The sequence below is a fragment of the Carettochelys insculpta genome, chromosome 1 (assembly GCF_033958435.1).
Source record: "Carettochelys insculpta isolate YL-2023 chromosome 1, ASM3395843v1, whole genome shotgun sequence".
NCBI lineage: Eukaryota > Metazoa > Chordata > Testudines > Carettochelyidae > Carettochelys > Carettochelys insculpta.
Window position 1 is genome coordinate 44,505,423 of NC_134137.1, and position 21,445 is coordinate 44,526,867.

Genomic DNA, 21,445 nt, shown 5'->3' on the forward strand with positions numbered 1-21,445 from the left:
AGGCTATAGATCTGAAGAAGTGGGTCTGTCCCACAAAAGTTCATCAGCTAATAAATTATTTTGTTAGCCTTTAAAGTGCTACATGACTGGTTTTTTGGGGGGTTTTTTCGTACAGCTAAGTGGAAACTTAGAACATGGGGAATTTTGAAGGAGCAATTGTGCAATTTTGAAACTTATGTTTCTGCTGGGTATCTATTTTCAATAATGTTTTAAGATAAGCTGTTAAGTGGTGCAAGAGGGAGTGTAGTCCTTTTTGAAGGATTTTGAAAATACCCAGTCATACTCCACAATTCAGGTTTCATTTATGGAGGGAACCCATTCAAGGAAAGTTGGTTCATCTTTGCTAGGGAAAAAAAATGTAACTTTGTATTTATGTGTACCCTTTATGTTAATGAATTAGCGAAATGCTACAGTTCTCAGACAAAATTCCATTGGAACTTGGTGAAAGTTTTGTTTGCAGAATCAGTTTCTGAAGCCTCAATTCAAGAAGGCACTCAAAATATGTGGTTAAGTCCCATTGCTATTGGTGAGAGTTAAAATGTTTCCTGGAATCAAGGCAGCCTATATGTATTTATGAATTAAGGAAATATAATCTGAAAAAATCTGCTGTAAGTGTTAAATTTTATGTACATATTTTAAGTGTTTATAAGTCCCCTATTGACCTGGTACCTAAAATGAACTGTACTCTTTATTTGCTTTTTAGGAAGTAATAAATTACAGTGAAAAGTGTGTTGAGGATAACTGTAAAATCATCTGTGAGGTAAGTTTCAGTGTTCATCATGCAAGGTTTGTGTGTAAGGTGGGTGGGTTTATATTGTGGGTTTTTTACAATTCCTCACTAAAATTCATTATCTTACCCAATCCTTTTGTGTCAGGTCCTGTTTAGATTCCTTCCTAAATACTTGCTTCATTCTTACAATGCTTTTTTAATTCTTACCAAAGAAAAATTTAGAAGTGGACTTCTCAGCCACTTTAGTCAAATGCAAAGTACGTTTTATATTGTTGCTTTGGGAGAGAAGCGATGGACTGATTGTTAGCATTTGCTGTTGAGCAATGCCTTGGCTGTACCTTCTATTTTTATCTTTAGTGGAACAGTTAAGCCTAATTATCTGTGCTTTATTGTGCTGCAATATCTTATCATAGAATCAAGGGGCTGGAAGGGACCTCAGGTGGTCATCTAGTCCAGCCCCCTGCTTCAAGCAGGATCAACCCCATCTAAGTCATCCCATCCAGGACCTTGTCAAGCCGGGAATTAAGACCTCTAGGGAAGGAGAATCCACCACCTCTCTAGGCAACACATTCCAGTGCTTCACCACCCTCCTGGTGAAGTAGTTTTTCCTCATATCCAGCCTGCTCCTCTCATTCTGTAACTTCAGACCATTGCTCCTTGTTCTGTCATGTGTCACCACTGAGAACAATTTCTCTCCATCCTCTTTAGAGTACCCCTTCAGGAAGTTGAAGTCTGCTATTATATCACTCCTCAGTCTTCTCTTCTGTAAATTAAATAAGCCCAAATCCCTCAAGTATCAGAGAGGTAGCCATGTTAGTCTGTAGCTTCGAGAACAACAAGAAGTCTTGTCGCACGTTATAGACGAACAGATATTTTGGAGCATAAGCTTTCGTGGGCAAAGACCCGCTTCATCAGATGCATGAGTGAGGGGGTGGTTTCAGAGGGGTATTTAAAGAGTGGGGTCCTGGTAAGAGGGAGGGCCAGAGCTCACGAGGTCTATTCAGCCAGGTGGAAATGGCCCAGTATCAACAGTACTTATCAAAAGAGGAAAGGGGGGATGTGAATTTTGTCAGAGTCTAATGGGGAGATGATAGCACCCAGAGCAGAGAAACTGCCTTTGTGAGCTGCGAGCCACTCCCAGTCTCTGTTTAATCTATAGTTAATGGAGTCAAATTTGCAAATAAATTGCAGCTCAGAGATTTCTCTCTGCATTTGATTTTTAAAATTTCTTTGTTTCAGGACTGTCACCCTTAAATCTTCCACTGAGTGTCCAGGGAGATTGTAGTGTTCCTCCACAGGCTTCTGTACATTACCGTTCCTGATGTCTGATTTATGTCCATTTGTTCTTTTACGGAGAGACTGTCCAGTTTGGCCAATGTAAATTGCAGTGGGGCATTGCTGGCACATGATGGCATATATTATACTAGCAGATGTGCAGATAAAGGAGTCCCTGATGGTATAGTTGGTGTTAGGTCCTGTGATGATGTCACTAGTGTAGATATGTGAGCAGAGTTGGCAGCGAGGACTGTTGCAGGAGCTGGTTCCAGGCCTAGAGTCACTGGTTTGTGATTTGTAGTGACTGGTGAGGATTTGTTTAAGGTCTGTTAGTCTATAAGGTGCCACAAGACTTCTTGTTGTCCCCAAATCCCTCAGCCTATCCTCATAAGTCATGTGCTCCAGCCCCTTAATCGTTGTTGTTGCCATCCGCTGAACCTGCTCCAGCAAATCCACATCCTTTTTATACTGGGGCAGGGGCAAAACTAGACACAGTATTCCAGATATGGCCTCACCAGGGCGAATAGGGGGAATAACCACTTCTCTAGATCTGCTTGCAGTGCTCCTTGTAATGCATTCTAATATGCCATTAGCCTTCTTGGGTACAAGGGCACACTGTTTACTCATATCCAGCCTTTCATCCACCATAACCCCTAGATCCCTTTCCACTGTGCTGCTGCTTATCCAGTCAGTCCTGTCAGAGTCAGGACTCACAAATTTGTCAGACCACTCTGTTTATTAGCGAAGCTGCTCTGCTAATGCACCCAGAAAATGAGAGTGCCATACAGGGCTCAAATCCCTTGATTTATAGAGACGAAAGAAAGCAAAATTAACAAGATTACGAAAGGGGCAAGACTCACATGATTCCCATGAGACTAGTCACGTATCTTCATTTCCATATCAAGCCTCAGCAATCTCCTATCCATATCTCCCTGGTTATCTCAATTACTTTGTCTAAAACCTAATGTTTCTTTTTGCTTGTTATTTGTGACTCTACAAACTAAAACATAGCTACCCCGCTGAGATTTTTTTTTTAAATCCATTTATAGTTTTGGCCTTCACAACATCTTGTGGCAATGAGTTCCACAGACTGGCTTGCCATGTGTGAAGAAGTATTTCCTTTTTTTTTTTTAATAGTACTATTAATTTCTTTGGGTGATCTTTAGTTCTTGTGTTGTATGAAGGAGTAAATAGTGCTTCCTTATTCAATTTCTCTACTTCATTCATGATTTTATAGCACCTTTATCTTATCCTCCCCATACACATCTCTTTTCCAAGCTAAATGGTCCCATTAATTTTTAATCTATTCTCATATGAAAGCTGTTCTGTACCCTTAATAATTTTCCTTGTCCTTCTCTGTAAATATTCCAATTCTAATATCTTTTTAAGACAGGGTGACTACAACTGCACATAGTAATCAGTCTGTGGGCATACTATGGAATTAAATGGCCGTATATTTACTGGATTTTTATCTATTTTTCCTAATACTATTAGCTTTTTCTGCTTGCAACTGCACATTGTATGAGTTTTCCAAGAACTATACGTGATGACTCCAAAAACTTGGTTGTGTGGTAACAGCTAACTTAGACCTCATAATTTTATATATATATTTGGGATGATATTTTTCAATATGGATTACTTTGCATTTAACAAGATTTAATATCATTTGCCATTTTGTTTCCCTGTGTCCCACTTTTGTGGTATCACTGTGTGACTCATTGCAGTAAGCTTTGGACCCCTATCTGGAGAACTTTTGTATCAGCTGTAAACTTTAACACTACACTGTTTATTCCTTTTTCCAGATCAGTTATGAATATGTTGAATCAAACTGGCCTCAAAGAGGTCCCTGGGAAACATAGCAGTTTACTTCTTTCCACTCTGAAAACTGATCATTTATTACTGCCTTCATTTCCTGTCTTTTAAGCAATTGCTGATCCATGAAAGGACCATCGATCTTACCCATTAGTATCTTAACTATTTAGAACTACCTCCAAATAGCTTTCCTGTAATTATTTACATTCTCAAATAAAATTTGTATGTTGACTGCATTAGTTCTCTAACTCTTTATCTACTTAAAAAATGGAAGATAAGAAGAGAAATTGAATCAAAAAAGTGCTAGTTTGATTTGATTTTTCTTTGTCAACAGGAATGTCTTGTTTTCCTTATTTAAGTGCACACAAATAACTCCTTTCTAGTTAATCAGAAATCATAGAAGGGCAAACTTGCAATTAGTTACCAAAACGTGTGAAGCCTAACCTAAATTCTGTCTTGTTCTAGGAGCTGCTGTTATGTGAGGCAGAGACTTTGTTGCCGCCATATACAATGCTAACGCTACCCACTCCAGGAGAACGTTTCCCTGTTAGTGTTAAGCACCTTGTATCACCTAATGAGGTATATGTTATAAATGTTTTTTGTTTAACAACTGTTACAGGATATAACTGCCTCTTTCTAGTCTTCTCAACAATGTTGTGAAAATATATCAGTGTCAGTATACAAGCATTTTTGGTTATTAGTTACTGATCATTTAAATCTCTATCAGTTAATTAAATTACAGCATGTCAGGTATTTATATAGAGGTTCAGATTTTCGGTGGCAGGCATGTTTGAGAAATAATCCTATCTCTATTCTTTTAAAAAATATTCTGAATGTCATGTTCTTGTTATAAGCATGACCTTTAAAAAGCAGATGTCTCCTTGAACATACAAGCTGTGCTGGCAGAAGTGTATTCTTATTAGAGTCAGGTCAGGTCAGGTCAAAGAGTAGGAGCCACAATAAGGTAGTCCAGACACCTCCTGTATGAAACAGTCATTACAGAAATCTATACTCCTGTTGTGTTCAACAGATTCAATCTAACTGATTCAAAGAGACCTACAAGAATGATGAAAATATAAAATGGCCAAACTCCCAAGGAACCTGTTCTGCCAATGAATTTGCGCCCTCCAAAATTCATTACCAAAATTGGTCACTGAAATGTGTGGACACTAACATGAGGCAGGTAAAACAGTCAAAGTAACAAAGGAAATGGAAAGATAGGAACTAGATACACTTGGCCTAAGTGAAATAAGATTGGTTACATGAGGTCAAATCACTTTATCATCTGGACACATCATACTATATTCTGCGTTACTGAATGTTCATGACATGCACGCAAGTCTTGTCAAGAGGGGCAACCGAAAGCCTGATATAATGGCCACTGGTTTCAAAATGATTGGTACGATGTTTGTCTAAGTTCGAGAAAATGTTTGTTGTTCAGTGCTTTTCTCCAGTAAATCAAGCTAACCAAGAGTTAAAAAAAAAAAAAAAACAGGCAACCACCGCCTTGTGCAAGCAACTACAGAACAGAATAAAGCAGCAGCGTCCTGGCCCATGGGCCATCTACAACCTGCGCATTTTTGCAATCTGGAACTGGAGTCCCTGCCTACTAGGGGACAAGTCCATAGCCATTCCCAAAGCTCCACTCCTTTCCACCGTCTCCTCCCCATTTCATTTTTTTCCCAAGCCCCCTCCCCCAGGAAACATGGCCTCACGCATTCTCAGCAGGGTCTAGAGTGAGGCAGCAGCAGGGGGAAGGCCCCTTACACTTACTGTGGCAGTGGGAGCCATGGGAAAGTGGAACGAATGTGCTCCACTTCCCCACATCTCCCTGCAGCTCCCACTGCCAGGGTGAGCGGTGGGGCCTGATCCATGCTGCTGCCCTGTGCCAATCCCTGCTCCAGAGGTCACGTCCCTCAAAAAAGGGGGCTTGGAGGAAGGAGTACAATGAGGGTGGGTGAGTGGGCAAGGTGGGAAGGAGTGAGGCTTGGAGGATGGGGACAGACATGTCTTCTGGGCCACAGGAACTCCTGGGCTGATTAAAGGCCAGAATGGAAGCACCACGTTAAAATTGAATTTCTTAGCCTCCAGAGGTGCCCCGTATGTGCCCCGCAGTGCTCTGTTCTGGTTGCTGCTCTCCATGTGCACAGGAATTAGGTAACAGAAAGACCATGAATTTCAAATCAGGACCAGGAGGTCTGTGGCTGTGGGCTTATGTTTGTATGAGAGCCTGACAAATGTCTTTGTTTCTTTGCTATCAGCACTATGAGGGCATCTCCCCATTACAAATAGACCCAGCACAGAGTTCATGGTTCTGTCTCTGCGTTTGGTATTTTTTTCTGCACTGCTTGATGCCAGCCGCCGCCCCACCACACCATATGGCAACAAGGCCACTCTGGGGGTCTTGCTTGCATAAGAGGCGAGAAACTCCTTCTCAGTGGTTTACATTTGTGCGCGATCTGTCTCTCCCCACAGATGCCAGGCAGTCAGGGCCTTTCCCATGCTCAGCCATTTCACGTGGGTAGCCCCTGACCCAAAAAAGGACGTGCCTACCATTCGGTGCTTACCGTGCTGCCAGGCAGCACCATGTCCTAGCTTGTATGCGGTTAGGGATCCAAGGGCAGGAAAGAATTTCGGGGGCTTGCAGCCTCTGGGGAGAGGTCTCCCCCAGCGGCTAAGATATTCAGGGGGGACTACTTCAACTGGCTCCCCAGCAAAAATATTTTGGGGCCTTTCTGCCGCAAGTCTCTCCTGCAAGTCTTCTGTGGAAGTCTTCACTGGCAACTAAGATATTCGGGGCTTGCTGCCACTGGGGGGAAGTCTCCCCCAGTGACTTAGATACTTGGGAGCTTGCTGCAGCTGGGGGCCGGGGAAGTCTTCCCTTGCAGCTAAGATATTCAGGGGCTTGCTGCTGCTGGGGGCGGTAAGTCTCCTGTTTCATAGACTTTTCTGTTGTCTTTTTTCTAACTTTGAGAATACAGTCTGTCCTTGTGTTATTTTCAGGGATTGGATTCAGTCACAGGAGTGGGGACAATCAGTGGATGGCCAATTGAGAATTCAGCTACAGAAGAAAGATTTCTGTAAACTTTTATGCCATCCTTGTAGATGCCTTACTTTTCCTTTCTTCTGATGGGAAAAAATGGACGTTTGCATAGCACAGGAGGGGAATGAGGAAAATGCAGTGTGGGAAGGTGGTGTCAAAGACCAGCGAGCATACTCAAAATGCTACGGGGATGAGGGAACTGTGGGATAGGTTCCCACAATGCACTACTGCAACAGTCGATGTTTGCCATTTGAGTGTGGCAGCAATCAGTCGACTTTGTGAGGAGCACATGGGGAGGTGAGGATAGTCAAAATTGAATTTATAAATTCCAGAATTACAAAATTTATATTAATAAATTCAATTTTATCTCATAGTGTAGACGCAGCCTCAGATAGATATTGGACTAGAACTCCTTTGGGAGTGGTAGAGTTAAAGGATAACAACATGGAAACATACAGTTGAAGCAGAATGAAACTTAGCTGAATAATATGGAAAGCACACAGACTGTCACAGGGGACAGACCAAGATGGAAGGTGGTGGTGAAAGCACTATGTTCTGCACTCACAGATGTTCCCTCAGAAATGTATTTGATCTATGGGGCCTCTTTTTTCAATAAAGTGTGCTTTTATTAATTACTCATTTGATGTAATAGATAGTATGTAATTGGATTTGATCATTGTAGCAGCACACTGGTTTCCTTTCCTGTATTTTCCTCCTCAAGCTGAAGTGACGAAACGTTTTTGTGCCATAATATTCTGTTTTGTGCGCTCTTAATATATTACAGATTTCATGGCCTCCTGTTCGGCAGCAGGGGGAACTATTCTCTGAACTATTCTTTCAGTCCACATCAGCTGCTACTGCCTACTGCCCCTTCTGGAAAAGCGCCCAGTCTTATTCCCATTGTTATTAAAGAAAAGACTCCCATGCATTTAAGACTCCATACCACAAATCAGGGAAAAGCTGGTTAGGTCATAAAATCAGAATGTGGGATTGGTTTACATTGAGCTATTTAAGTTCTGTTGTTTGATAAATACATAGACCAGTCAATGGCTCTGTTATTCTCTTTAATTACTCTTCTCATGTATCACTCTAGCTTTCTATATGAAATCTTGGCAGTTTCTCAGTAAAGCTAATACTGTTAAAATATAAGATGGTATTTAGAATAATACAGGCTGGCATGGGCTTAATGTGATGTAAAGGTGCTGTGGCCAGGTGCCCCCCTCCACCTTGGCTCAGACCCCTTGCCTCTTCCCCTCACAGATCTGTTGGCCTGGCTTAGGGAGGCCTGGCTTGGGCACCCAGCTCCTACCTCCCAAGCCCTGCTGTCAACACTCTCCTCCTACTCATCTGCTCTTGCTAATTTTTACTTCCCTCACAGCGTCTCTCGCTGGCCTCTGTCATCTCTCTCCCTCCCCAGCTCTGCCTCCCTGCTTTTAAGCTTCCTGGCAGTTAGCTCAGCTGGACTTGCTAACTGATACCTGTTGCCTCCATCTGGGAGCTTAATTAACTCCTTCTGTCTTTTACCTAGCCCAGGCTTTATTCTAGGCTGACTTCCACCTAGGGTCTGCTGCCCTGACTCTGTTACAGTGCTCAGTTACCTGTTTAAGAATTAAAAATACATAGTCTTAGTTATCTAACAATTGCTTTTAATTTCTTGTTCATGAATAAGTTGAACTTCTGTATGCTTTCGTTCAGGGTAAATACGACCGTATAAAGCCACTTCTAGGAAATCTAGTCGGATTTCTCTAAATACAGAGAGATAGCCGTGTTAGTCTATATACTATCAAAACAAAAAAGCAGTCCAGTAGCACTTTAAAGACTAACAAAATAATTTATTAGGTGGTGAGCTTTTGTGGGATGGACCCCCTGGTCTGAAGAAAAAGCAGTCAAGTAGGAGTTGGTCTATCCCACGAAAGCTCACCACCTAATAAATTATTTGTTAGTCTTTAAAGTGCTTCTCTAAATACAGTGATTAGAAATGTAGAAGTACATTGTAATTGGGTTGTTTCTTAGCCAAGGATGGATAATAATGGTGAGTTCTCATTCAAATGGATCCCCGTCTGTATTATATGTGGGTTTGGATGCACATTTGACACTGGAGATTTGATGCAGACTGTGTATATTAGTGAACATTTAGCTTGCTATATAACTATTATTTGCATATTTATTTATACTGATACACACATTTATACTAATTGTCCATGTTAAAAATAAAATTTAGATGGTTCATTCTCAGCAAGAGAAATCAACCATGTTAGAAAGTTTTTTCATGAATTTCAGTGAATCTGTCTGAACTTTAATGCTCCATAATGGCAAATCCAAAGTAGTGAGAGGGAGTCCTGAATTCGACCAAGCCTCTGTGGAATTCTAACACCTGCACACCTCCATATATACAGGGTTTGTGTTACTATGGCTACAAGATGCAGCATTAATAAATAGTAACTGGTACCCTTGAACCTTTCATACTTTTTAAAACCCTAATTATCAACTGTAAAACTCATCTTAAGGGGTGGAGGAAAGAATAATTAGAATGGGGGCAGTGTTTTTTCCATGATAAAAAAAAAAAACATTATCTTCTTAATGTCCCCTGATCACTTATTAAACCTGGCAGTTAATTCTGATGTCTGTAAAAGCTCTAATCTTCATCTTCTGTAATATCTTTCTCTTTTTTTTAGATGTACATGTGCCTTGAACCAGAAGAGAGCCTTAACCAGCAGAGCAACACAGAAGATAGTGCTGTCAGCTGGGATTTGGAATTTGAGAGTCTCGATCATGACCTGAGGTGTTGTAATCAGAATGTGGAATCCCTTCCTTTTCTAACCGATTTTAGACCAGGTATTTTTGCAAATTTGTTTTCCATATGATACCTTATAGAACTATAGACATACTGAGTAAATATTTTTATTGTTTGTCTCTATTTTAAAATAAACCTTAAAGCTATAAATTATTTTGGAGAGTCAGACTTGCAAGAGACAATATTGGTTCTTTTTTAAGTGCTTGCTTATATCAATCATACTTGCTGGGGTGGTTTCTGCCACTTCCAGCTGTTACCCACAGCCACAGTTGAGAAGTGAGCCTCAACATCACTCTTGCCAGTACAGGACCCCTACTCGGACTCCAGTCCCAGTACCGAGACTGCAGAGGCAGCTTCAATGGAAGTGACCCACTGGTGGAGGAGGCTCTGGCTCCTCATGTATTGGTGGCATCTTCTTCATCCCTAGATTAAGGCAGCCTCTTGAATATTTTAGCTGCAGGGGTTCTCTAAGGTTGCACTGCCAGCAGGGGTGAAAGTAACTTGAGTTTCTTACAGATACTGTCGGGTTGCAACCCCTCTTAGACGGGGGTTCAGGACAAAGGGTTGCGGGGACAACAATATGATGATACTTGTGAAAAATGCGTGTGGGGTGAAGTGCCAGGGATCCAGGGCAAGGGGCTGGTGTGTGTATGTGAATAGGGAGGCTCCAGCAAGGGGTGGGGATGTCAGGGTTGCAGGAGGCAAGGTAGGAGCTTGGGGTGTGTGGAGTATGCAGGAGAAACTGTTCAGAAGTTTTGTTTTGCCTAGCTCAGGGGTCTGCAACTTGTAGCTCCTGAGCTGCATGAGGCTCTTCAAGGACTTCTTTGTGGCTCTTGATGCTATAATTGCAAAGTTTAAAAGACAAAAAAATACTCATTATTTTCAGTAAACAGTGAATGTCTAAAAGCCCAAAAATGAACAACTCCTATCTAAATAACAAATGATATGTGATCTCGAAACGTTGGATGACTCACCTTTTAGCATCCTCCAGAGAGAGAGAGAAGGTTCGGGAGTAAAAGTCAGGAAGACGGTGATACAAACACATGCACAAAGTGTGAGGAAACAATATGTAAAAAGTTTGTGAATGTCCTGTAGTAAACATGTATCCCATTACAAACCATTGCGTATGCTGTTTTTAAAATAGGTGTTTAAAAAACAGTATGGTTTGATGTTATTTATTAAGGACACTCTCATATTCACATACATTGCAGCTCTTGAATTGAGTTTTTTGCTGAATTGGAAAAAATGGCTCTTGCTATTTTGGTTGCCAGCCTCTGGCCTAGCTGTATCTTTTATGCCGTCCGGCTAAAAGGGTGTGGGGGCACTTTGGAAAGGAACTTGTGTTCCTTGTTTTAACATCCTGCGGCTCACAAAGAACATTATAATGTAGCAAGTCTATGGGGACAGACTGTGGCAGAGGGCACAAGCTACTGAGCTGGCTTGGGTGGTTCAGAATGGATTTCAGGGTAGAAGGAAGCTGGTCTTTTGCAATCTTCATGCTAAAGATGGATGCCAAACACTGAATCTGCTTAGCTGCCCGCTTAGCTCCCCCCATCCGGCTGCAGAAATCCAAGAAGCTGCTGGCTTACCCAAGCTGTTTCCCCCTCAGCCCCTGCACCTGTCAGCATGCACTTACATAGTGCAGTGCATATAGCTGCACCTCTACAGCTGTGGCTGGCATTAGTCTACTCCACTAGCATGCACCATTGGACTTTGTTCCTACCATCCTGTCAACTGCTTTAGTATTGTTATCTTGGTGGTCAAATCTCTGGTCAATAATGATCAGGATTCCCTTTGTACCCCCCCACCTTTTGCTTTGGATCATGCCTGTTGGTGGTGATAATCTCAGATGCGTCAGACCTGGGGTGAGGAGTCCACCTGGACACTCGCGATATCCAGAGCCTCTGGTCACAGGGAGAACTCTTTCCACATACAAATGTCAGGAAACGTGGGGTGATTCACTTAACCTTCCAGGTTTTCCTTCTATGTCCAGTGAGGTAGTGCAGGTCCAGACAGACAGTCTGGATCCAATGTTTTACATTTCCAAGAATGGAGCAACTTGCTCTTCAGCCCTGTGCCAAAAGGCTCTTTGATTGTGGGACTTCTGTATGCAACACAGTGTTTACCTTGAGGCATCATCTTTTCCAGAGGGGTGAAACATGCTGTCAAATCACCTGAGGAGGTTCTTTTCCTCTTGCCACAAGTGGTCTCTCCACTGGGAGGTATTCAGCTCTTCTCAGTGCATGAGCTCAACAAGGGTTCTCTCTCAGACATCTTCATGTTCCCATGCTTAGGGAATCTGCTTTATGCCTTTCCACATGCACTATTAGTACACAAAGCCCTCTTAAAGATCAAGAGAAACAAGGGAAAAGTAATCTTGATCACCACAACATGGCCAGGGCTTGGACTGGTTTAGCATGCTCCTTGACCTTTCAGTACTAGCTCTGTTAGAGCTCCCAATATGCTGGATTTGATGTTAGAAAACCAAAGCTGGCTACTTCACCCAAACTTCATGTCTCTGAAGCTGACAACCTGGCTGTTGCTTAGCTGACTCAGGAGTGAGCCTGCTCAGAGCAAGTCCAGCAGGTTTTGCCAAGTAGCAGAAAACCCTGTAACTGTATGACCTTCTTGGTCAAGTGAAAGTGCTTCATTTACTGGGCCTCTGGTTGGTGTCTTTGCTTGTCTGTCATATCTGCAGACCATATTGGGCTGCTTATTCCACCGGAAGCATCAAAATCTGGCATTATCATTGGTCAGGATCCATCTGCTGACCATTTTGGCCTCCTACCCTCCAGGCCAGTGCAGGTCAGTCTTCTTGCACAAGAAGACAGGTTCCTCAAGAGCTTTGAAAGATTCTACATAGAGGTGCGCCCATGGGACCTAAAACTTGTACTGTCCAGGCTCACGGGTCCCTCTTCAGGCTTTGGCTTCTTGTTCACTGCTGCTGCTCTACTGAAAGTTTGCCTTCCTAGTGGCAATTTTGTAAGCCAGAAAAGTCACTGAAATTGGAACCCTGATTTCAGAACTTAATTACGGCGTTCTAAGGGCATGCCTACATTAAGGGGAAGACTGATGCTGCCGCAGTCATTTTTCCAAAGTTCAGTTTAGTGCCCTTAGTAGAAAAGAGCTAAGTTGAATCCTGAGGGCACCCCCATCAACCTCCCATGTGGGGCTGTGCCAGAAATTGGACCTAAGATGCATCAACCCCATTTTCATAGCTGGAGTTGCCTATCTTGTCATATTTTTTTCTAGTGTAGGCCAAGCCTTAAACAAAGTCTAGCTGCTCTCCCACACATTTTTCCTGGCAAAAGTAATGTCACAGGTCCACAACAAATGTTCTTCTGTCTCCATGAAACCTCATGGATTAGGTGAGGAACACCATCTATATACACCTTCGATGTTAGGCAGGCCCTGGCTTTCTGCACTGAAAAGACTAGAATGTGGATCTCTGTAGCAGACAGAATGAAAAGTCCGCTTTGTCATCTGAGGACCTCACCTTGGATAATCACATGCATCAGATTTTGTTATGAGCAGGTGAAGGTTTCCCACTCCCCAGCCATTGTGATTGCCCATTCCACAAGAGTTCAGACTTTATCAGCAGCCTTCCTCACCCAAGTTCCAGTCCAGGACACTTTCAATGTAGAGATACTGATGATCAGTTCATACCTTTGCATCCAGCAGTCCCAGATTGACACAAACTTTGGAAGAGTAGTATTACAATAGAACATTGGTGAACTCAGAACCCGTCTCTAGGGATACTGGTTGTGAGTGGTCTAACATGGAATCAACACAAGCAGGCACTTGAAAAATTAAAAGCTGTTCCTCAAGATGGCGCTGCTCATGTCCATTCCATGACTCTCTCTTCTATTGTGCTGTCTGAGTGGATAGCAAGAAGGAACAAAGGGGCGTGGAGCTGTGAGTGTCCATTTATAGTGGTGCATGGGTTCAGAGTTCCAGGGGGGCACTAGAGCCAGCTGTACAGACACCACCAAGGAAAAAAAATCAATGGCAGTTGTGCCTATAGGCATGCACATATTTAACATAGAATACACATGAGCAACACATCTGGAAGAACAACAATTATGGACGAATAGCAACTAAATTTTCTCTGAGTGCTTGCTCATATCTATTCCAAGTCAGGGGTGCGTGTGCTGCATGCACGATTGTTGGAAAGTTGAACCCTAGCGTCAGGTCAGCTGTGGAGCCCGGTGGAGTGGCGCCAGTGCGGAGCCCTATATATGACCCTGCTGACCCAATCACTCAGTTCCTTCTTACTGCTCGGGCAGACCGTTGGAACTCTGGCAGAGTACTTGTTGCTACGCAGCACCTCCCTGGCTCTTCACTGCGTAAATGGTTCTTTAGCATAGCCATTGTCTTCTAGTTAGTTAGACTTAGGCAGCCAGCGCGTAGGGAAGTGTCTCCGTTCTCTTCCCATGTTCCCTTGAGGGACTGGGGCATGAAAAAGCCCCAGGGCTTCAAGCAGTGAAGTTCCTGTTTGATGTCTATGAGGAGCAAATATGCTGTGCTCCAAGTCCTAAATAAGGGTGAAGGTGAGTGGAGTGTTGAACTGGGAAAAAGGAGGGCTACTTCTCGGTGATGACCCGCACCACTGAGATTGATTCTGTTATTACAAAACTGGTGTAGTTATAGCTTGGCTTACACCACACTACTAACAGGAGGAATAGGATTATGTCCAAAAGAAAGAGAAGCACCCCCTGGGGTTTTTCTAACTCCCAGTAGTTATCTAAAACAGCCCACAGGTTGGTGGAATTCATTGGCTGTTATCTATCCCAATTTCTAAGAGCTGTTATCTATCCCCAAGAAGTGTGAGTTTCGCATTTCGGGGGATGGGACTACTTAAGGGTTAATAGAAGGGTGTGACGTACAGACACAAACAACACTCTGTCCTGTAGAACACAGAGGTTCAGCGGATCACCCTTCCCAGCTGAGGCAGCTTGCTTGCAGAACTTCGTGGTCATTGGGTCAAAGCCCTTTTGGGGGTTCTGGGGCGTCTTTGCCTGAGCCTTGCATGTAGCCCTTACAGGCTCATGAAACTAAAACATAAACACATCAAACTTATAGATAGACTTGTCACAGGACAGGATACAAGGTACAAACAGACAGAATACAAACAGAGTTAATGAGAGCATTTACTTACATAGTTAAGCAGGTACAGGAATAAGACATACCGTTGCATCATGTTACTTGAGCTAGCTATATCGCTAATACAGATTTTCACAATACCCTTTAGGTATTCGCGCCCTACTCGATCTAACTCGCGAGCAGGTGGGAGGAGCGGCGAAGGGTGCTCAGGCCTTGTCACAGACAGCATCCGGTCTCTCCAGGATCCGGGAGTTCCTCCTCCTCCTTACATTGTTGCCCCGCTTTTTGGTCCTGCCGTTTGCTGGCTCCACCCGAGGCCTGACACATCACATCCTGGTTGCTTCTGCTTCTCTTCACCTGCAGCCCCTCTCAGCCCCCCTCCCCATTTTACACAACATTACGTCTCATACTTATTTTTTCCTTTTAAGGTACGCAGCTGGTGCCTGTGGTCTGGTAGGTCAGAGGCCATGGGTCTTTCCTGTATAGGTTTTTCCTGTTTGTCAGTTTTAGACCGGGGGGATGAGGCTGCTGAAGCCACATACTGCTGATAGTGCAGTCTGCAAGCAATTCAGTAAATTCCGGTGCTAACTGGTTTAGACTTGCCCAATTCACTTGGTTCCTCAGTTCTTGACCTGGGGTTAGTGTTTTAGTCCTTTTGTGCTGAGGCATATTTCTCTATAACATTTTAGAAGGGTCTCTGGACCCTGCCTCCATCCCACATACCTCACCCTAACATGCCCAAGTGTGGCCATTCACTTAGGGGTCACCAGGTAATTTTGCACAGTCTATGCAGCTGGACAGTCCAGGGTTTCAGCACAGACTGCGCTACTGTTGATCTCCTCCAGCTCCTCTGTGGACAAGGTAGTGATGGGTACTTCCGTTTCAGGTCTGCCGCCTACAGACTTTGGGACCTCCTTCACCAGGTGGCTACCACCCTCAACCTTCCTGTGGAGGAGGACATCATCAGATGACCCCATGGTTGACATCCCCACATCAGAGGGGTCCTTCACATGTGCCCTTCTGTTTAACAAGACCATCCTGTCCTTCGCTGCCACCATCTGGCAAACTCCTGCCACCATTACTCCCAGTGCATGGAGGGTGGAGCACAAGTACTGTGTGCTGGTTAAAGGGTTTGAGTACCTGTATACACCCTCCTCCCACTTCCTCCCTGGTGGTGGACACACATAAGGAGAAGATGCAACAGCATCAACAAGCTCCAGCCCCAAAATCCAAGGGCACTATAAGCCTGGATCTATTCGGGAGAAAGATTTTATTCCATGGGTGGGGTGAGGGGCTGTTGCTCAGGTTGGCTAACCACTTGGTTATCTTGAGCCATTACAATTATGACTCCTGGGCCACTCTCCTTAAATTTAAGGACTTGTTGCCTGAGGACTTGCTGAAGGAGTTCTTTGCTAGCCTGCAAGAAGGTAAAATGGGTTCTTTTGAAGGAAAAGTTCTGGTATGGAGCCTTGCAACTTGCCTTCTGTCCACCAGAACAAATTTTATCAGAGTCATGGAGTGGTTTCTGACCATGTCAAGGAGCTGTGGATATGATCTTCACAGCATGGCAACTGCAAGAAAAGTGTTGGGAGCAAAACCTACTACTGAATTGGCTTTCACTGGTCTAGCTAAAGCTTTTGATTCAGTGGATTGCTGTGCCCTCTGGATTGTACTTTCTAAAATTGATATATTTATTAGGACATCCAGTGTCCTAAAGTTGCTTCACAACAACATGAAAGTGACTGTTCTGAGTAGTACTGGCTTCCAGAGTGAATCTTTCAAGATAAAAACAGGAGTTAAACAGGGCTGCATCATCCCCTCAACAATGTTTGTGGTTTTTATTGCTGTCATTCTTTCCCTAATTGCTGGGAAGCTCACAACTGGCACTGAAATCATTTATAGAATTGATGGAAAGCAGTTCAGGCTCTGCAGGCTGAAAGATAAGAGTAAATTCTCCGTCACACCTATCGTGGAATTTCAGTATGCTGATGACAGTGCAGCTTTTGCCCACTCAGATCTTCAAACTATCCTGAACATGTTTGTTGATGCTTATGAATATCTTGGTCTCACTCTCAACATCAAGAAAAACAAAGTTCTCCTATCAGACCTCTCCAAATGAGGTACCACACGCTCCATCTATTAATGACAGTGGAGAGGTACTGGAGAACATCAACAATTTTCTCTACCTTGGAAGTCATCTCTCATCCACACAGATATTGATGCAGAAATCCAACATTGTCTGAGCTGTGCCAGTGCTACCTCACATACAAAGTCAACTGGAATCATCATGAAGTGGGAATCCTAGTTACATTCCCCAGGTTTCCCTAGAAAGGTACAGAGCACAACTGAAGACCTCCCTTTTTATGAATCACACACTAGAAGGCATTTCTGTGACAAGATTCCACATTGTGAACTGCTCGTTGTGTGCTTGGCTGACTTGACTTAAATAAACCCTTGTACTCTGGGTGGACCATAGGTCATCTACAAGTCTCCTCCACTTCACTCTGTCTCAGGACAAAACTTCTAGCTGACTCCAGGAGTACCCCAGTTGTTGTCCTTCAGTCTCAGTAGATCTTCTCCATATTGTCCAAGGTCTTCCTCTTTTGCATTTTCCTTGCAGGTTCCATGTGAGAGCTTGACAGACTATGCTGGATGATGGTTTTCTGCGAGCATGGGCTAGCCGTGCCCACTTTCTTCTCTTGATTTGAACATCAAGAGATTCTTGTCCTGCTCTGTTCTAAAGCTCCTCATTTGTGACCAAGTCTTGCCATTTGATGTGAAGCGTGTACCTCAGGCATCTGTTTATGAATGTCTGTAGCTTGTGATTTGCAGATATTTGTGAACTCCATATGGGACAAAGAATCTTGAATGCAGCTGTTGTTTTCCCTATCCTGGCATCAATATCCTTGTCTGTTCCTCCATCCCTGCCCATAATACTCCCCAGTTATGTGAACTGTTCTGCATCTTCGAGGTTATCCCCTCCCAGTGTGATGATGGTGGTGTTGTTGGACTGGTTGATCCTCATTGTCTCGGTCTTCCCTCGTTAATGCTTAGTCCAGTCATTGAGCTACACCTTTTAGTATATCCTATGTTTAATTATAGAGAGTCAGTCTCAGAGAACTCCAGTAACTAACTGTCCCTTTATAAAATCACTTAATTTTTTCTCAGTTAACTATGTATCTTTTTATTTTAAAAATGTGTACTTTTTTAAACCATGAATGAGATAGGAAATAAAACTTAATTGCATAATACAACTTGCTTTACAACTCTGACAGAGTATGTGCTAAATGTGGGATTAAATAGGGTGCTTTTTCCTTCTTACAGAAATGCCTTGCCTTGCAGAATACAGTGATGGCTTGTGGTATAGAGCAAAACTACTCTGTATTAAAGAATTTGACCCTGTTAATGTTTTGGTTCAATTTGTTGACTATGGATCAACTGAAAAATTACCAACAAGCAGGTGAGTGCATAGTTTTTTTTTTTCAACTTATATTTATCAAGGTCTAGTATCTTTTTTTTTTTTTAAAAAAAGTTAGGTTGCATCTGCACTTCTACACTGTTACTGTTTGCCTGAGGTACTGTGTGGCCAGTCCCCTTTCCATAGTATCCAAGCACCTCCCTCACAACTTCCTTATGAGGTAGGGCAGTCCTACTATCCTCGTTTTATAGATGGGGAAACAAATACTCGAAGAGGCTTTGTGATTTGCCTGAGGTCACACAACAAGTCTATATGAAGCAGGGCCTTGGACCTACGTCTCCCAAATCCTAGGCTGTTTCTCCAATCATTTGAGATATTCTTCATTAACAAATTTTAGTCCTAGACGATGATTAACTGTTGCTCAGTCTATTCTCTGGCATATTTTTGACAAGGATTTTCACTTTGATTTAGATTACGCCAGATTCCGTCTCACCTTATGCGCTATCCTGCTCAAGCAGTCAGAGTTCTGTTGGCTGGATTTAAACCTCCTTTATATGATACAGAAAAAAAGAGAATTCCATATTGCCCAGAATGGAGCATGCAAGCATTATGGACCATGATAGACTGTCTTCAAGGGAAAAAGCTCTATGCATCCACAGTGGTAAGTTTTTTGTTCCTGCCCAATGTGTTACCTTGTTTTTGACGTTTTCACTAGAATATCTGAACCTTAACATTTGTTGTGAACCTTGTTTTGTTTGAGTTCAGTTTTTTTTAAACAAAACTCTTTCATGTTGTGATGCTTCTGAAAAAGGCAGAAGATCCAGGGTACAGGAACTTTCTTTACTGTACAAAACAAAAAAGCAGTCTTGTAGCACTTTAAAGACTAACAATATAATTTATTAGGTGGGGAGCTTTCATGGAACACGCTCACTTCTTCAGATCTGGAGACTTTTCTTTACTGTGTTAGAGACATCTCACTTCTCAAACCTTCCTGCCTGCATGATTTTAGCCTCCTTTGTTTGTTCTGCACCAGAAACCATCATTCTTATCTGTAGGGTTCACATTTCCAATTGGGTCAGTGGTGTCAGGTGCCCAAAATAAACAAGAGGTCTGTAAGTACTAAAACTGTACTGCCTCCTTGTCCCCCCCCACCACTCTTTTCTTTGCTTTTCTACTGCCTCTTAACCTTCCTCCTTGTTCTCCTGTTAGAATATCCCAGATAGATATTCAAAGTGAAAATCTGCCCTGCCCATCACAAGGGATTATAGGAGTTGCTTTGATGGGAATGTCAGGACAATGACAAAATGTAGGGTTTTTTGGGTGTGTTTGAGCTGCCTCTCCATCAGTCATTTTGTTCTCTTTCCCCATCCATTAGATAGCAACTGACACATACAAATTCATGCAGCCCTGCCATATGTTACTGTCAATCTCTTTCCCTCCTAGCTCCTCGGCGTGCTCCCTTGCAGCCTTCTTTGTGCCTTACACTTATCAGCATGTACCTATTTTTTCTTAAAAATTGTATGCCTTGTGGATCAAATGTTAACATTGTAATTAAACAAATTTCTGAAATCTGAAAGTAATGGAATACTTGTAAAATAACTTATTTAGTTACATCAGTATTTTTAATGTCAAGTTTAATAATTAAAAAAAAAACCCTAAGTGTTCACTGGGTAGTGTGGCTGAGTTGCCTTAATCACTGATGGTACCTCACTACAATCAGTTCACAATTTTATGTGGGGAAATGCTATTTAATATAAAGCAATACATTTTAATTTTCAAATAGATAGTTGTGGTGTACAATTATCCATCTGGTGGATAATGTTTAACTAAAACGTTTCCTCACAAAACATTGCAATTTGCATCATATATGCAAAGTGAAAACTTACGTTGGTTTTTTTCATCTTGTAATAGAAATCAGGTTTAGTTCACACCAAATTGTAATATTTTTCACTATGTTTATTTTCAAATGAACAGATCAGATAAGTAATGTTTTGACCTTTTTTTAATTCCAGTGATGAAATTTTAAGTTTAGCATCATCATTTTTCTATTTACGTGATTAAACTAGTGAAACTCTTATTTTTGCAATTGTCTTTTCCACCCCAGCCCTCTTGTTCATTTCATCTACTTACTGTGTCTTGACTTTTAGACTGTACGCTGTTTGGTACAGAGACTAACCTTTTCTATATTTTTGTATGGCATCTAGACCAATAGCTCTCCAGCCAGGTTGGCCTCTAAACATTATTGCAGTATAGAGGTACAATTGCAGCATTTAATCCACTCTTTCTTACTACTTGAAACAGATATTTCTGTACTTCTGAAAATTTCTGATTTTCAGACTCAGTTTCCAGAATACACTGTGTATTTGTATGAAGATGAACGACGCTTTGTTCACATGAAGCTGGTAGAAATGGGATTAGCAGATTTAGATCAGTGACAAACGTAAGTACAGTAAACTTCAAGTGTCAGTTGAGGCAATTATAAAAATAATTTTTAAATCTAGTGTTTGTTAAGCCACAGGCTGGGTTGTTTTTTTTTTTGTTGTTTTTTTTAAATAATCAGTTGACCAGAACTACCATTTTTATGCCCTTTTGAGTGCTAATTTAATGTAAATGACAAATTTGTTATAACTATAAACAAAAAGTATACATAATATAGAAAAAAAATTCCATTTCAACACAACTGTATATTCTTGTTAGCAGATGCTAGCAACACAGTCCATACTGCCTGCTCGAGCCAAAAGCAGCTCTTTGTCCTCAGAGCAAGTATTTGTTTTCTCAGACGATATTGAAATCCAGGGTCTAGTTTGATTGCCAACAACAACTTGAACAAGCAATATGTTCAAGCCTTGTAAATAGGAAGAAAGAAACTTTTACAGCCTGCTTGTAATCCAGATAGTCACCGAAGAAACAGGTGAAATTGTAGATGGCTGGCAATGGTAGCCTCCTAACAGTAGTAGCGGGATGCCTCTGCAAGGACTAAGCTTCTTCCTCCACTAAAACTTTTTCAGTTCCCATATTCCAAGCTGTCTTCTCCCTCCCTCCACCCCCAACTAGTAAAATAACTGTTAAACCCTGATTCATTTCAAAATCTTATACTTTGGTGCATTTTGGCATGTTTCCTGCTACAGTCTTGTTTGCTTATTATTTTGCATCACTGGTTTGTTTATGGTGAGTAAACCAGGCATTTGTGCTTTTCTAATCTTAAATATTGTAACATTTTTCTCTTGGTTTCAATAATTACTATAAAAGTAATCAGAGAGAATCTATATC

The 21,445-nt window shown here is 42.1% G+C and overlaps 1 protein-coding gene across 1 annotated transcript in view; it reads left to right on the plus strand.

Annotated features, from left to right (window-relative positions):
* The window catches only part of RNF17 (ring finger protein 17), a 170,672-nt gene extending 150,062 nt beyond the window's left edge, over nt 1–20,610 (plus strand). Inside the window, exons 28-33 of the mRNA XM_074982032.1 lie at nt 704–760; nt 4,283–4,396; nt 9,536–9,695; nt 18,082–18,217; nt 18,647–18,836; nt 20,512–20,610. Of these exons, the coding sequence (XP_074838133.1) occupies nt 704–760; nt 4,283–4,396; nt 9,536–9,695; nt 18,082–18,217; nt 18,647–18,836; nt 20,512–20,610 (756 nt within the window). The remainder of the gene's footprint in view (nt 1–703; nt 761–4,282; nt 4,397–9,535; nt 9,696–18,081; nt 18,218–18,646; nt 18,837–20,511) is intronic.
* The last annotated feature ends 835 nt before the right edge of the window (nt 20,611–21,445 follow it).